We start from the raw sequence: 17,526 nt of genomic DNA on the forward strand, positions 1-17,526 counted from the left end.
TAATTTGCAGGATTGTCCTTCGTTGGGGGTGGTCTTTAATTTTTGGCCCTCAAATTGGTGGTCTTCAATTTTTTTGCCTCGCAAATCCTTTGCAAATCTCGCCTTAATGCGTTAATTTCGCAAGACAGATTTCTGCCCATGCTAAGGCAAAATTTGCAAAAATGTCCATGTAAATTCTGTCTTAAGGCAAAATTTGCATGGACAGATTTGCAAAATTTTGCCTTAAAGCAGAATTTGTAAAGGCAGAGGGCAAAAATTAAAGACCACCAATTTGAGGGGCAAAACTTAAAGACCACCAATTTGAAGGGCAAAAATTAAAGACCACCCCAAATGAAGGGAAATCCGCGCAAAAAAAGAAGAAGATTTTTTTAGGCTTAATTAGATAATCCGAGGTTACATTGGTAGCACTATAACATGGGATCTCCTACAGAGGCGGATTCAAGATTTTAGTATTATAGGAAAAGGTGTAAATATACCCTTTAACTTTGTGATTTAGAGTAGATATATCGCTCATTAAAAAAGTGGTGCATATATACCCCTAATGTTCACAAATGGTGTAACTATAACATTTTCGCTGACAGATTTTTTTTTTTTAAAAATCATTTAGCTTTTTTTTTTTTGAATTAAAAATTTTTAATTAAAAAAAATGTCACCTGGCTTTAAAAAAATAAGTTTACCTATTTTTTTAGTAGACTTATTTTTTTAAAGTCACGAGGTAATTTTTTTTCTGGTGGGTTGGATTTCGTTCGTTTGAAAAAATGGGTAGACTTATTTTTCTTAAAGCCAAGAAAATATTTTTTCTAAACGAACGAGACAACTCACTAGAATAAAATTGCCTCATGGCTTTAAAAAAATAAGTCTACTAAAAAAAAGATGGGTAGACTTATTTTTTTTAAAGTCACGTGACATTTTTTTGATTAAAAGATAAGCTGAATGATTTTAAAAAAAAAAATCTAGAAGCAAAAGGGTATATTTGCACAATTTCTGTAACGGCAGCGGTATATTTGCAACATTTGTGTAACGATAGGGATATATATGCACCATTTTTTAATGAGGGGTATATTTGCTCTAAATCGAAAAGTTGAGAGGTATATTTGCTCTAAATCGAAAAGTTAAGGGGTATATTTGTACATTTTTCCTTATAAATAAACCAATATTTGTACGTTTTTATCCTCGGTGCTAAGTCGAATTAATAGATCCAATTTGAAATTGATTGAGTAATATACTTAGAAATTCAATATTAAAATTAAATCGATACTATATTGACGTGAAATAAAGACCAAATATGAAGAAAAAAAATGAATCTTCAAGAGATCAAATATTGTGCGAGTAAAATTATCATCATTTACTACTTCTTTTTTAAATATTCTGAGCAGGGTCTTTATATATTCTTTTCAAGTACAGATGTACTAGGGTATTTTACCAACTCCATGAGAAAAAAAGATTCCTGTCTGTACACTGGCTCTAGATTTCAGTATTTCACCTTCAAATAACAAGAAAAATCTTATCTTAGCTATAAAATACTCTTCCCAAATTTATTTAAAATTGGAGAGGAAAAGCTCAACCGTTAGATCTGAAAGTCACCCACTCCAGTGCTTGATCCTACGGCCTATATCGCGCCGACGTACCAGTATCTACCAACAGGGCCCCACTCACCAAATTTTATAGGACCATTCACCAACCCTTCTAGGAAACTATAGACATTGAAGCAAGGACATTTATTTCATAAAAAAAAAAAAAAAAAAAAACAAGGACGTTTATTTCAAATATAAAAAAATAGGTACAAAAAAAAATTAATAGATCTTTTTTAGTCTTTACAAGACGTAAAAAATGTTTTAATTTTTGTAACCAAACACCATTACGAATTTTTTTTAGTGTTTGCGAAACATTAAAACTATAAACTTTAAAGTTTTGCTAATTTTAACTACTTTTGGAAACAAACGCCCACATGAAGAAATTAAATTTCGATTTTATTCGAGATACCAGTACAAGTAGCAGGAGATTAAAAAAAGAAAAGGACAACAATAAATCATTTTTACTACATTAATTGCAATTATTCTTCAAGAAAAAGATTCTGTATTCTAAAAGAAATTTGATCAAACATTTCCTTTAGAAAATTTTTATTCCACGAACTCCCATTCGTTTTCTTTCTCATTTTGACGGGTTTCCTAAGGAAGTGTTATGTTGCATTCTCATTCATTAGGAAAAAACTGCCAACAGTGTTATTACTCCAATCAAATATTTTTCATACGCCTACTTAATAAGCCCGTCGGTGATGTATTTTGTCCATTTATTTTATAGTTATGAGTCTGTTTGTAATCAGGTACTCTAAAGATTTTCCTTGATGGAAGGGAGCCAGAGATGGTTTTGGTAAGATATTTTTTGAACGGTTTTGGCAAGATATTGATATATGGGAAAATGTTTCCACATACTTTGATGTTTAAAACACTAGCATATAAATACATGACATATGTATTTATACACTCCCCCGTCCATATTTACTTGTACTCCGTCCGTTACTTTTACTTGTCCACTATTCTAAAAGAAAATTCACTTTTACTTGTCCACTTTAGCATATCAAAAGAAATACCCTTTTTTTTCTTCTTGTTTTACCCTTAAAGACCATTTTTTTTCTTGTTATACCCTTACACTAATTACTCATTTCAAATCACCTCCATATTTATTTAAACTATACACCAATTAATATAGGTATTGTGATAAAATACATACTTCATTTATTAATTCTTAAAGAGCATGGAAATTCAAAAGTGGATAAGTAAAAGTGAACGGAGGGAGTACATGTTTGAGTTGGTACACCCTTTAAAAAGCAATAAGATGACAATTTACTATATTACCCCTACTTATTATAAATCATTAATCTTGGAAAATGAATTGAAAATAATTAAAGCATTAATAATAAGGGCACTAGGGCAGAATAGGTATAAAATGATAAATTATATCTTGATTTTATCAAATTAGACAAATAAAGGTAAACATCTGTGTTTAATAAAGTGATCAAATAAAAGTGGATGGAGGGTGTACGTTGTTATCACTTAACCTTAGGGGTTGTTTGGTTTAATAATACATTATACATTGTTATCACATATATATCTGATTAATGAATGCATGATCCCGCCCCGCCCCGCCCGAATCTTTGGTTTATCTATTGCAAATTAGTACGCAAATTATATTATAACTTAAGATATGCATTACTTCTTTTAAAAAATAAAAGGTTTTATTCCACATTTAATCCTGCATAAAATAATACATAGATTTTCTCATAATTTATGCACATGACCGACTAAACAACCCATTAGCTAATAATACGCATTCTCATATAAATTTTATAACTTATTATAAATTTCGGTAATCATTTATTCGCGGATATTGCACGGATGTTCTTATTTGCACGACATTGGTAATTTGAGATTTTTCAATGACTTCCGACAATTTCATGGGAAAGTCCCAGATTTCGTGTAACGAATTTGATGTAAATATGGAGTGTAAATCCGTTTGTTTACCTTGAATTCCTCTGTGTGAACTAGTAACTATCCACTTAGATACCATTCAATTCAACATTTAAGTATCCTAGAAGAGATACAAAATTCTATCATGATATTTGTTTCTTATTCTGGTTCAAGATACAAAAATCAATCAATGAAATCTCAAGATTTTTCACAAACTCCTGCCTTTACTTTCAACCCATAATAACAATAATAATTCTTTTCTTTTGTGTTTCCCGCGGAGTGATAATATCCACTTAGTGTGATCTCCATGTGTTAATATTTACTCCACACACATCTCCATATATATGGGAAAAAGGTAATTATAATCTTTGGCTTCAAGTGTGAAATTATGAGGTGATGGATCAAGATAAGCAACAAGTGTTGAATATTTTGCCAACCCAGAAACAATCCAATCCAAACCATCAAAATCTTCCAATCTAATTGTTTAAAAAAATCCAAGATAGATTTCATGCTTTGATTTCATTGTACTATATACTACAATAATGTCTAAAAAGAAAAAATAAAAGAGGAAAAATCTTTTAATTTCATCCATTGAAATTCAATCCACCTCCATTCATTCCCTTCCATACAAATTTCACCTCCTAAAAAAACACCTAAAACTTTTAGACCCTTTTTTATTTTTCTTTTTCCTTATTATTGATAAATCCACTAAGAAAAAGAAGACTAAAACTACTGGCTCATAGAAAAACAAGATCCAACTGAACTAAAAATCTTCTGTCTTTTTCCTCCAAATTGGTGCCCAGTGTCACTTCACCCACCACCATCAGATCTAAAAATTGCTATTCCCCAAGAAAATCAATATAATATAATTATAAGGGCATATTAATAAATTTTCACAAATATAAAAAGATTACCTTGGGTAAAGACAGGGTATCCTCAACCTCAACAACTCCTTACCACCACCCACTTTATTATAAATAAAACATCATTTACAAGGGGAGGATCCCAATATATATAGGGACAAAGCAGGGCTTAAAGCTTTGTCAACTTTTCTCATCTTTCATCCCTTTCTAGGGGTGTTTGTGTTTTATTTCTTTACAAATCTTGAGAATCTTTTTTTTTTTTTTTTGTGTCAAGAAAATGGAACGTGCTAGAAAATTGGCAAACAGGGCAATTCTAAAACGTTTGGTTTCACAATCAAAACAAAGCCGTTCTAATGAAATCCCATCGTTGTATAGGCCATCAAGGTATGTATCTTCATTGTCACCTTACACATTTCAGGCTAGGAATAATAATAATCATATGTTGCATGGAAAAAATGGTTTCAATTCTCAACAAGTTAGATCAATATCTGTTGATGCATTGAAACCAAGTGACACTTTCCCAAGGAGACATAACTCAGCCACACCTGAAGAACAAACCAAAATGGCTGAGTTTTGTGGTTTCCAATCCCTGGATGCACTTATTGATGCCACTGTGCCTCAATCTATTCGAGCCCAATCCATGAAGTTACCTAAGTTTGATGAGGGATTAACTGAGGCACAAATGATTGAACATATGCAAAAATTAGCCTCAAAGAATAAGGTTTTTAAGTCATATATTGGGATGGGATATTATAATACCTTTGTACCACCTGTTATATTGAGGAATTTATTGGAGAACCCTGCTTGGTACACTCAGTATACTCCTTATCAGGCTGAGATTTCGCAGGGACGTCTCGAGTCCTTGCTGAATTATCAGACCATAATTACAGATCTTACTGGTTTGCCTATGTCCAATGCATCTTTACTAGATGAAGGGACTGCGGCCGCTGAGGCTATGGCCATGTGTAACAATATTCTTAAAGGGAAAAAGAAAACTTTCCTTATTGCAAGCAATTGTCACCCTCAGACTATTGATATTTGTAAGACTAGAGCTGATGGATTTGATCTTAAGGTAGTCAGTGTAGATCTTAAGGATATTGATTACTCGTCCGGTGATGTTTGTGGGGTACTAGTTCAGTATCCGGGGACGGAAGGTGAAGTCTTGGATTATGGAGAGTTTATTAAGAATGCACATGCTAATGGAGTGAAGGTTGTTATGGCCTCTGATCTCTTGGCCTTGACAATGTTGAAACCACCTGGTGAACTTGGAGCGGATATCGTTATTGGTTCTGCTCAGAGGTTTGGAGTGCCTATGGGTTATGGAGGCCCTCATGCAGCTTTCTTGGCAACTTCCCAAGAATACAAGAGAATGATGCCTGGAAGAATTATTGGTGTCAGTGTTGATTCTACAGGGAAACCTGCTCTCCGTATGGCGATGCAGACCAGGGAACAACACATCCGTAGGGACAAGGCTACAAGTAACATTTGCACAGCACAGGTACTGAGTCAACTACTCTTTCAATAAGATCTATGCTATACCTATATTTATCTATGCTATACCTATAATTATGTCTCCTAGCTTCTCTATTACATGACATTCTTATATTGTACAGAGGCGGAACTAAGATTTTGAGTTTATGGGTTTTGGATTCTAGATAACGCAGCTTACTAGGTTCTTGATAAATTATTTATGCATATTAAGTAATTTCTTAAACATAAATACAGAATTTGAGCCAAAATTATTGGATTGGGCTGAACCTGTAGACCAGTGGCGGAGCCACACTATGCCGAGGGTGTTCATCTGAACCCCCTCGGCGGAACAAAGCACTGTTTTTACAAGGTTAAAATTACTTTTTATGTATATATAGTAGATGTTGAACCCCCTTAGGCTGTATTTTTAGTTTTTTATATTTTGAACCCCCTCGGCGGAAATCTTGGCTCCGCCACTGCTGTAGACGCTCTGCCAATATGTAGTAAATATCTTAACTGGTTTGAAAATGATTACTTTCTGCTGGTAGGCTATGTTTTGTCTGGACATGAGCAGTGAGGAGTAAAAACAAATCGAAAGCTAGCTTTCTTGCAAGAGATTATCTAACTCTGATATGTGCATTGGAAGGCGCTGACGCATGACGCTATGCAATTTATTTTCTTTTATTGGTTTTTTATGATATTGTCCTTTTGTTGTGAAGGCTTTGCTTGCCAACATGGCTGCCATGTATGCTGTCTATCATGGACCTGAGGGGCTAAAAACCATTGCCCAACGTGTTCATGGTCTTGCTGGAACATTTGCTGCTGGGCTAAAAAAGCTTGGAACAGTAGAAGTTCAGGCTCTTCCATTCTTTGACACTGTGAAGGTTAAATGTTCTGATGCAAAAGCAATTGCTGATGTTGCTTACAAGAATGACATTAACTTGCGGATTGTGGACAACAATACTGTAAGTCTAGCTAGTTTTTCTTGTTTCTGATTTTGAAACTTATCGATACTCCTAAATTTACGTTATGATTAAGTGTAACCCCTTTTTTTCAGATAACTGTATCTGTTGATGAAACCACTACCTTAGAAGATGTGGACAATCTATTTAAAGTTTTTGCCTTGGGAAAGCAAGTGAGTATCGTTACTCCCCTATCCATGCTGGTAGCAACTCAATGTCTACATAGTGTATTCTTATCTTTGATGGCGTTAATAGGTCACGTTCACTGCTCAATCAATTGCACAAGAGGTCGAGAATGTGATTCCTTCTGGACTTACAAGGGAGACTCCATATTTAACTCACCAAATATTCAACTCGTAAGCCTTCCTTCCATGGTTTTAACCGTCTTTATCCTGTAACTTAAGTGCTAGTTTAACTGTTACATTGATGATTTAGGTACCATACTGAGCATGAGTTGCTGAGATACCTTCATAAGCTGCAAGCAAAGGACCTCTCCTTGTGCCATAGCATGATTCCATTGGGCTCCTGCACAATGAAATTGAATGCCACAACAGAGATGATGCCAGTGACATGGCCTAACTTCACAAATATTCACCCATTTGCACCCACTGAACAGGCAGCTGGCTATCAGGTTGTTACTGCCTAGATGCATTGCTGCTTGCAAACTGCAGAAACAGAAGAACTAATCAAGACTGTTACATGCTTTCTTGCAGGAAATGTTTGACGATTTGGGTGACCTATTGTGTACAATTACAGGTTTTGATTCCTTCTCCTTGCAGCCTAATGCTGGTGCTGCTGGAGAGTATGCTGGATTGATGGTTATTCGTGCATATCATCTGGTACTCATCAGAATCTAATTGAATAGTTTGCTTTCGGATTTGATTTAAGGCACTCTTATTACCTAGCTAATACTTACAAGATTAAGGTTCGTTAATGGACCTGATTAAGATTGTATTTGTGGAACTTTGGAAGAGCCAAATTGGTAGAAAAATGCTGCACATGCTTTTACTATTTCAGCTATCAAATACCGTTTCCTTTTACTAATCCTTTGTACTAAAAATAAGTTTTCCCCTTTACTTGTCCGTTTTAGCAAATCAAGATAGTTTTATTATTTTCTTTCTATTTTACCCTTATCACTCAGTAACTACATAGAGTACTAGTAGTTGAATTTAGATTTCCAAAGCATAGTTCATATGGATAATTTAGTAAAAACAAATCCTTAATAAATGATTTCTTAAGGGGAGGGTCAAGTCAATAGAGGACTAGTAAAAGGGAACGGAGGGAGTATTAGGGAAAATCACCTGATGAAACCCAATTCTTCGTGAAGATCTTTACTCCATCTAGTTACTTCTCAGCATCTTTTATCCTTCATGGAGTGGTACAAGGCTATAGAATTTTAATCTTCCAATAACGCTTGATTTACCATAATGGGATGCTAATGGCCGTAGGGTTAGAATTTTGCTTCTGGTTCTCAGATTCTCTCCTTGTTTTCATCCTTAGCCATTAATTAGACTCTATAAAGCTTCCGGCTAGTGTAATTAAATTTTGAGTTTTGCTGCAGTCGAGGGGTGACCATCACCGCAATGTATGCATCATTCCTGTATCAGCGCATGGAACAAATCCTGCAAGTGCTGCAATGTGTGGGATGAAAATTGTTGCTGTTGGAACAGATGCAAAAGGAAACATTAATATTGAGGAGTTGAGGAAGGCTTCTGAGGCAAATAAGGATAACCTTTCTGCTCTCATGGTAAATGACGTGCTACTATTTTCTGACACCTTTCTGTATCGGTTGCATTTACTTAAATCTTAATTAAATTTCAGGTTACATACCCATCAACACATGGAGTGTATGAGGAAGGGATTGATGAGATATGTAAGATAATCCATGAAAATGGTGGTCAGGTGTACATGGATGGAGCTAACATGAATGCACAGGTAATTACTTCATATCAACTCTTAACCTGTCATGCTGTTACTTTTCTTCCTCATATATACAGCTTATTAGTCTAGAGTGTATAAACTGGGAAGCAAATGTTTCATCATTATAGTTCTTGTTGGTCTTACTTGTCATTGAGTCAGTTTAGTGGTAAGACCATTATATCTCTATAAATTCTAGCTCAACAGTTTTTGAAGTCGCACCTTATATCTTAAGAGACGAGGGGATGTCTTTGGATTAAGACAGGTCCAGCCCTCCCCCGGACCCCGTGCATAGCAGGAGCTGAGTGCACTGGGCTTCCCTGTTTGTCCTTTTCTTCCTCTTCTTCTTTACTCCGGGATGATTTGATTGTTGTTTCACATGATGTGAGAACAGTTTGGTCTGCTCTGACTTTTGTGAAGTCATACTACGTCCTGTGCTGTTAAGTCTGAAGCTCTCTCTTTTCTGGATTGCTTACCTTGGTTCAAAGGTTTTATCAGGAGCTTGGCTGTGGTCAATAGAACTTTCTGGGCAATATGATAACTGCTTTTAACTTATGTATACAAACTTTCTTCTATTTACTCCTCAGTTACATTATCAAAATTTAGTTTTAGTTCAGCTACTAACTATACCACTTTGTTGTTGGCCGTTTTCATTCATTTCTTGTTCTTTACAGGTTGGTCTGACAAGCCCTGGCTTTATTGGTGCTGATGTTTGTCATCTAAATCTCCATAAGACATTCTGCATTCCTCATGGTGGAGGAGGTCCTGGAATGGGTCCAATTGGAGTGAAGGCGCACCTGGCACCATTTTTGCCATCACACCCCGTGGTATGTCCTTGATAAACACCAGTTACTACATTTATCTATTCATCGGCCTGGGATTTTGTTTTATCTTTCTTGTTTTGCTTGCTTGATCATTGTGATTCTCGTTAAGGTGGCAACTGGAGGGATCCCATCCCCTGACAAGAGTGAGCCACTTGGTGCTATTTCTGCTGCACCCTGGGGTTCAGCACTTATTTTGCCGATCTCATATACCTACATTGCCATGATGGGGTCTAAGGGTCTTACAGATGCATCAAAGATAGCTATCCTCAATGCAAACTACATGTCTAAGCGTTTGGAGGTCTTTCTTCTTTTATTTTGAGTCAAAACTTTCTGCTTTTCTGTTTTCTCAGACTTACTCAGCTGATCATGTTATTCTGCTTTTGATCAACAGAAGCACTACCCAGTTCTCTTCCGAGGTGTCAATGGAACATGTGCCCATGAGTTTATCATTGACCTGAGGAGCTTTAAGGTAGTTTTTTGCATCATTTCCAATTCATTCCTCCCTCTTTTACTGGTTGTTATAGTTTACTAAATCTTGCGACCTTTCAGAATACTGCTGGGGTAGAACCTGAAGATGTTGCCAAACGTCTTATTGACTATGGATTTCATGGACCTACAATGTCTTGGCCAGTTCCTGGTACACTTATGATTGAACCTACTGAAAGTGAAAGCAAGGTATAATACAAGGATGCATATTCAATGATACAGGAAAAGTTTCAGTAGCACACGCAGTATTGTTTTTATTTGGTGGTCCTGAAGTAGCTGTATATTATGCAGGCGGAACTAGACAGGTATTGTGATGCACTCATCTCCATCAGAGAAGAAATTGCTCAGATTGAGAAAGGGAATGCTGATATTAACAACAATGTTCTCAAGGTAAATATGTGTTATTTTTTCTTGTAGATTAGTTTTAAATGAAAATGTTTGTACCGTTGCATATATCAGGAGATATTAATCGGAGACTTGTATTGCAGGGGGCTCCTCATCCACCATCAATGCTCATGGCAGATGCATGGACAAAACCATACTCTCGGGAATATGCTGCGTACCCTGCTCCCTGGCTAAGGAGTGCTAAATTCTGGCCAACTACAGGTCTTTACCATTTCTATTACAACTCCAATTTTTAAACCTACAAACTTAACGTTAGCTAAATTCTCAAATATCAGATTTTTCTCCTATGCAGTGATACATTGAAATGTAGAGGTGTTCAGCAAAACATATACGCTTGAGCACTTAGTGCTGAATTTTAATTTACTGGTCAATGCATTTTCAAAACTTCCAAAACGTACTAGCAATCAGTACTGAAACTATCTTCTTATACTCAAATCTTAAAGATCCAATATATACCTAAGCGCACAATGTTTTTTCTTTTTCGTTATCGATTATATAAAAACTTCATTTGATGACTCATTAGTTTTCATGTAAACTGCTATTACAACAGAGCTGCTCTAAGAAGCTGTGCTCTATCAACTCGTGTACTTGAAATAAAAATATCTGTTTTACCGGCACATGCTAGAAGAGAAACAATGTAATTCTTTCTGTCTCTGGTGTCCATAGGGTTCTCATCATGAATATAGTGAAACTGTTAAACCTAGGAAGAGGAAATTTGCAAGTTCATATGAATAGAACCGATAAGATGATCGAAAAAAGCTCAAAGTATCTGCTGAAATCCACAATTCTTACATTTATTGCACTATATTGCAATACTGATTTTTCTATGATCTGTAGTTGCCTTTTTAATTTTTTTTCCTTGTCAAATTTAGTAAGAACCGGAAACAGCCTCCCTACCTAAGGTAGGGGTAAGGTCTGCGTACACTCTATCCTCTCCAGACCCCACGTTGTGGGATTCACTGGGTATGTTGTTGTCAAATTTAGTAAGAAATGCTATTGTATCTTGGTATTGACGATAATTTACTTGTGATGTATTTCCAGCACGAGTGGACAATGTGTATGGAGATCGCAACCTCATCTGCACCCTTCTTCCAGTGTCAGAAATGGCGGAAGAAAAAGCTGCAAATGCTTAAGCCTTACTGTTTTAGTGCTCATAAGTTCCCTTTACAAAGCATGAAATCACCTTCCTCATGATCTTGTTGTACATACAAGTTTCATATTCATATACTTGGTGGTAGCTGATGACTTTCATCTTCTTGCCATATATTGATGAAAAAGCTGCTTTAATGACAGATCATGTTGGTAATTGCAGCTCACTTGTAATCATCAACCCCCTCTCTTTCTCCAATCTATCTTTCATGACTTGTGTTGCCCAGAATCTTCACTTTGTCTTGCCATACTTGTGCCTAACGGATGTGAATAGAGTGCGGGTACTTCGTGTGATTTCTCAAAATATACTAAAGATTAGCGAAAATAATGGTCTGCTCATATCAGATACGTTCATGCAACCGAACCGGATAAATACCCATGAATGAGTCTGAGCAACATAGTTCATGATAATACGGCAGATACTCAACATGGTGTAGGAGTATGGTGAGGGGCGGATGTAGCATCGGATTCATCTGAGTACTTTCTACGCGGAGCGCAAATTTGTGTAAATAATAACAAGAACTGCAATAAATAGTAGATATGAATCCGTAAGCCGCAACTTTAAAAGTATAATGAGTTTAATGCTAAGAACCTTAAAGACTAAACTCATTGAGCTTACTAAACTCAATGAGCTTAAGTCCTGGATCTGATCATTGAGCTCAAGTCTTGGATTCGCCTTTGAGTATGGCTAGGCAAAAACTTTCTTCTTTCTTTAAGAAATCCTTTAGGCCTCCCGTCTCTTTGTTTATCTCGTACAATAGAAACCCTTAAAGATTTCTTAAAAGTGAAAGGTCCTTATACAACTCTTGGAGCAAATTTGTTGAAGAACCCATACTTAGCTCTGGTGTAAACCTCTTGGGTGCGTGACTACACAAATGAACCCCCCCCAACCCCCCCACACACACACACTCTTTTTTTTTTTTTTTGGTGTAATAAAGGGATATATATTATTGAAAACTAGAAAGACTCTTTACAAAAAAAGGATTGGTCATAATTATTTTTTTTATTTTTATTAAGGAAATAGGAAAAGCTATAACTTTTTTTTTAATTTTTTTTTTTATATAATATTAGACTGAGATGAACTTAAATGGAATGATATGGACCGTGGCCGTTTACATGGTCGATTCTGACTTGATTGGGATTGAGGCGTAATTATTATAACGTGAATACAAGAAACTTTTCTTTAGATTTAGATTTGTTTCCAGAACACTTGCCTCTCACGTCTTAAATAGTGCAGAAACTTCCCTTATTTCAATTTGGGTAACAAAAGTTGTTAAAATACATAAAAGATGGTGAATTTAACCTTGAAGTCAATGTCCATGTCAGACCAAGCGTATTGTTTCATCATTTGTTGTGCATTATAAAGGAAAGCTCCAAGAAGTTTTCTTTTCCCCTTCAAACTGATGAGAAGTCGGATCACACTTGCTCATATGGGTGTCGTTCAAGCGTATTAGTACTGGTTTAGCTTATTAATCTTGCTTTGTGTAGTCATTTGTGTGTGGATTTGTTTCTTTCATTTGTGCATCAGCTTACATCTTAATGTAGTATATTTTTTTTTATAAACGAGATTTTACTCATAAACTTGCTGGGTACATACGAGTTGATGACAAGATTAGCTAGAGTTACTAGATTATTACAAACTGAAGAGGAGATATTCTTAATACTATATTTTCCATTCCCATCATCTAATATATAGATAGCACCCATGCCGGAGCAGAGTTCAAAACAATTAGTTGGTTACTGGGTGAGTACATGCTTTCTTCCTTAGCCAAAACATGAGCAGCTTGGTTTCCTTCCCCGAAATTATGTCGGAGTACTGGATTCCCCACTTTCTTCAACCAATAACTGCATTCAGAGATCAAGTTAGTATAAATAGGAAAATTATTTTGAACATTATGAATCACCTTTGTGGAGTCCGTTTCAATTTCAGCAATCGTGATCTTCCTACTGTGGGCAACTTCCTTGCCTTTGAGAAGAGCAAGGAGTTCCATGCAGATTGGATTATTAGCTATATATACAGTCATATAAAATGCCAGAATCCAGTTACCAAGATGATCCCTAATTACCCCACCAATACCTCCAGAATTGTTATGGTCCTGATAGCGACCCGTCAATGTTAAGCTTGAAGAGTTTGAGGCATAGGGGGCAACCATTTGATGTAGATACTATGAGTTATAGTAGTGTTGTGGATAGAGTTGGAAGTGTAGGTATATTCTAAAACTTTGTCAATAACAACCTAATTGGGAGAAATTCTTTTATGGTCCTGTCTAAAGACATTGTGATTCCTATTGAGCCAAATGTGCCATAGAGCAAAAGGGAAGAAAATATCTCAGCGGAGAAGGTTGTTATTCCAGAATTGTTGAGCAACATTACAAAGCAAAAAGACATGCCGGGTGATTGTACATATTTGATTTGCGTTCTTCTTTTATAAAATCTTTTTCTTTAGGTTAATGAAGTTACTTAATATGTGCTAAAGAAGAAAGTTCAATATTTCAAGTTGATAGCTTTTAATATTGATATTATACTCTAATATGTAACATTACTACTTTTGCAATCATTACAATATACTATTTGTTCAAAATTGAAATAATAATTTAGTGACGGTTTCACAGAGTTCATTGCTCAAATGGTCACCTAACTATTATCAATTATGTAGTAAAGTCATCTTTTTTTTTTGTTTTCTTTTTTATTTTATTTTAAATTGATTGGTTCACTTAAAATATTAGGCCAATCCTATTAAATATGTGATGAGACCGCATTTGATTGACCAAAACATATTAATCGCACATCTACGTATTTTACTTGACAATTTGACTGATCATGTGACATGTGGTATGGCCCTTTTGGCTTTTCACTTTTGCTTGGCATATCAAAAGTTTTGATTTTTAATATAACGCATCATCTCAATGAAACTTGGCTAACGAGACAGGCTAATTTCTTGAAACCCGAATAGACGGATTAGCCCCAATGAAATTGGAGTTTCAATTAACTTCAATCAATTGGATTTAAGTAATTAATCCAATTACATTAGCTTGTAATATTTATTTGGAATGGCTTCAATTTCAGATATATACAATTCAAAGTCTTTCTGAATTTAGAATCCAATAAAATTGAGATGCTTTGAACATTTTTTGTTTTATATTTTTGACAAAAGTTTAGAATCAACTTCACCTAAGTAACTTATACTGTTATGACCTGTGTGAGATATGAAATCCCCAAGTGTATCATTATTAAATTTGGCATATTACTAGCATAATTAAAAATGCCAGCAGCACAACCAACCCACCAAACCAACTCGCATAAATATACTCCTGGAAGAATCTAGGAATAATATTCTTACTATTTTTTGTTCTGAAATTGTGGATGTGTGCGCAAAGTTAAACAAGTTGTTGGATATCATTCATATTAGTTTCCTCGGTAAATGCAAAACAAAATTTTAATATAAAGCAGTCATATTAAGGCAAGTTAGTAGTCTGCACAACAAATTAAGCACATAATGATAAAATCTGTGTGTAGTGCACATTATTCAGTTCAACGTCAAATTTCCACCCCCTCCTCTCCCCGTCCAACTTTTTTTTCATGTACATTTTGATATTTGAACAAAATATATATTTTAATTAATTAAAGAACTATTGTTCCTCCAATTAAAATTAATATTAAAACACAATAGTCAACAGTTATAAATCAGTAAAAAGGAGAGAATAGTTAAAGGATCAAACCTAGAGAAGGAACAATTTTACCTTGAGGTAAAACGATTTTCAATCTTTTGACGAGTAGTACAAATTTTAAGTTCATGTATATCATTTTTTTATTAATTATAGGAGAAGGAAAAAAATGAAAAAATATATAAAATTCAGGAAACCAATCAACTAGCTTACCATGATTTCACTCCCCTCGTATCATTTTATTAGAGGTGTTGAAAACAAATCTAATTACACCACTAAACTATTGTACAAGAGTCAAGACTTTAACTTACAAAGAAGTTATAACAAAGCAAGTATGCACTTGTATTAGGCAGAAAATTAAGGACCAAGTTTATATTGGTTTTACCAGTTGTGTTTTATTCAATGTATTGACATTTTGCCACAAAGATATTGTCGAGGCATATTATAATAACCAAGTTTAGAAAAGATTTTTTTTTGACATGCCTTCTGTTTACTTCAAACTTCATTAGTTTATCATAGTTAAATTGTAGATTGAGATGATTATATATGTTAATTAATCATTATTACTGATAGAGTGCACATATATAAAAGCAGCGGCGATGCAATCTCTGTGTCTGGTTTAATTGAATCCAGTATTTTCGATACATAATCATATATATATATATATATATATAATAAGACCATTAAAATTTCAATAAATATTAAATTGTAACCCACAAAGTACAACAAGTTCAGTGTTAAAAACCTTAAAAATTCAACCCAACAAACTTAAATCTTAAATCCATCTATTTAAAAGACATGTATCATAAATTCTTTTATTTAGCGTAAACATTTCAGTGTGAGAGAACCGTAATAAATTGTAAACAAAATTATGCTTTTTCTTTACCCTTTTTTCCTTTGGCTTGAAATGATCGAGTTCGTTGACAACATAATGCGTTGACCTTTGATTACTTAAGAGTTTATGAAAATGCATGTGCTGAGTTTATAGAGATCAATTGAATTTATTTTATTTATTTATTTTTCTTTTGAGTATTGATTATCCTACCTTCTTCTTTGTTACCCGTCGTTACCACTGAATTTGTCTTTAACAAGTAGTTTAGGCCTAATATAAGCAATGAGATTTTTTAAAGAGAATCCGTTCAAATTGGTCTCCTTTTAATTTCATATGTTCTAGTACACTACAGTAAAAGGCTTGGAGGGTCGGAGTGTAAAGGCTCAAATTTTTCCGGTAAACATTACATCCTCATTCAGGATCCAAGTTGGGCATAGGGGTGTCCGTAAAGTTGCAAGGGTACATAATAGCTAAGTCTCAGAGTCCATTACTCAATAATCAATCAACTATTTGAAATTATCTAATAAATTCATGTTTTTTTGTTTGTAACACAAACGTCTCTCAACCATGCTTGTACTACTCAGAAGGTCACTCAACCGGCAATGTCTTACCCTCTAAATTATCAAACTATATAGTTTTTTATCGTTGTAATACTATGATTTTCTTTACTTTTTAATCTATATTATGGACTTAACTATAGAACAAATAGATTTTATTTATAAAGTAAAAAAACAGTTAAAAATAGTTTTCAAGCATATATAATGGTGTAATAATAAAATAATTGAGCATTTAGTTTTCAAGCATATATAATGTATATCGTAGAATATACCTTTATTTTGAATAATTTTTTGTATAACTTGAACTAAATATATATTTTTAAAAGCTTTTATTCTCTTTCAATCTCAATTGAGCAAATAATTTTTGTTTTTGTTTTTGTTGTTGTTATTATCAAACTTCTTTGAGATGATAAATTATTCTAATTAGTTTTTTTCTTTACTATGTCCAATTATTTTATTATTCCAACATTATATATGCTTGAAAATTATTTTCACTTTTGTACTTTATAAATAAGAATTTATTTGTTCGATAGTTAAGTCCATATTATGTCTAAGAGGAGTTCGTATTTTCACCATGGCTGACTATATGTTTTTTTTTTTAAAGAAATGATTTCTCAAGGGTTTATGTATAGGGATAAATACAAAGAGGGGGGGGGGGGGTTGTGGGGAGAGAGAGAGAGAGAGAGAGAGAGAGAGAGAGAGAGAGAGAGAGAGAGAGAGAGAGAGAGAGAATGAAGAGTTGCGTCATATATAAAATCGAGGAGACTTTTCGAAATCATTACAGGTGATAAATGAACGTAGGGCTGCAAAACTTGACAGCTAATCACACCACTTCAATATAAGTAATGTTGAGCTGATTGAATCTCAATGAATAGTTCATGATCTTACAGAGTTTTGATGATGGGCAAATATTGTACAACTGACAATCT

General features: G+C 34.4%; 1 protein-coding gene across 1 annotated transcript; it reads left to right on the forward strand.

Moving 5' to 3' along the window:
- The first annotated feature begins 4,410 nt into the window (after positions 1-4,410).
- On the forward strand, positions 4,411-11,705 carry LOC132029637 (glycine dehydrogenase (decarboxylating), mitochondrial). The gene is made up of 15 exons (XM_059418928.1): positions 4,411-5,828; positions 6,520-6,765; positions 6,858-6,935; positions 7,018-7,118; positions 7,198-7,393; positions 7,476-7,601; positions 8,324-8,509; positions 8,584-8,697; positions 9,354-9,506; positions 9,613-9,801; positions 9,895-9,972; positions 10,053-10,178; positions 10,281-10,379; positions 10,478-10,595; positions 11,436-11,705. Exons 1-15 carry the CDS (start codon positions 4,608-4,610, stop codon positions 11,525-11,527), a joined length of 3,123 nt encoding a protein of 1,040 aa, XP_059274911.1. The 5' UTR covers positions 4,411-4,607; the 3' UTR covers positions 11,528-11,705.
- Positions 11,706-17,526: the final 5,821 nt, after the last annotated feature.

The sequence above is a fragment of the Lycium ferocissimum genome, chromosome 9 (assembly GCF_029784015.1).
Source record: "Lycium ferocissimum isolate CSIRO_LF1 chromosome 9, AGI_CSIRO_Lferr_CH_V1, whole genome shotgun sequence".
Taxonomy (NCBI): Eukaryota; Viridiplantae; Streptophyta; class Magnoliopsida; order Solanales; family Solanaceae; genus Lycium; species Lycium ferocissimum.

Coding starts and splice junctions, on each gene's coding strand:
- LOC132029637 (XM_059418928.1), top strand. CDS start 4,608: ATGGAACGTGCTAGAAAATTGGCAAACAGGGCAATTCTAAAACGTTTG. Junction 5,829..6,519: donor GTAACATTTGCACAGCACAG/GTACTGAGTCAA, acceptor TTTGTTGTGAAG/GCTTTGCTTGCCAACATGGC. Junction 9,802..9,894: donor ACATGTCTAAGCGTTTGGAG/GTCTTTCTTCTT, acceptor TTTGATCAACAG/AAGCACTACCCAGTTCTCTT.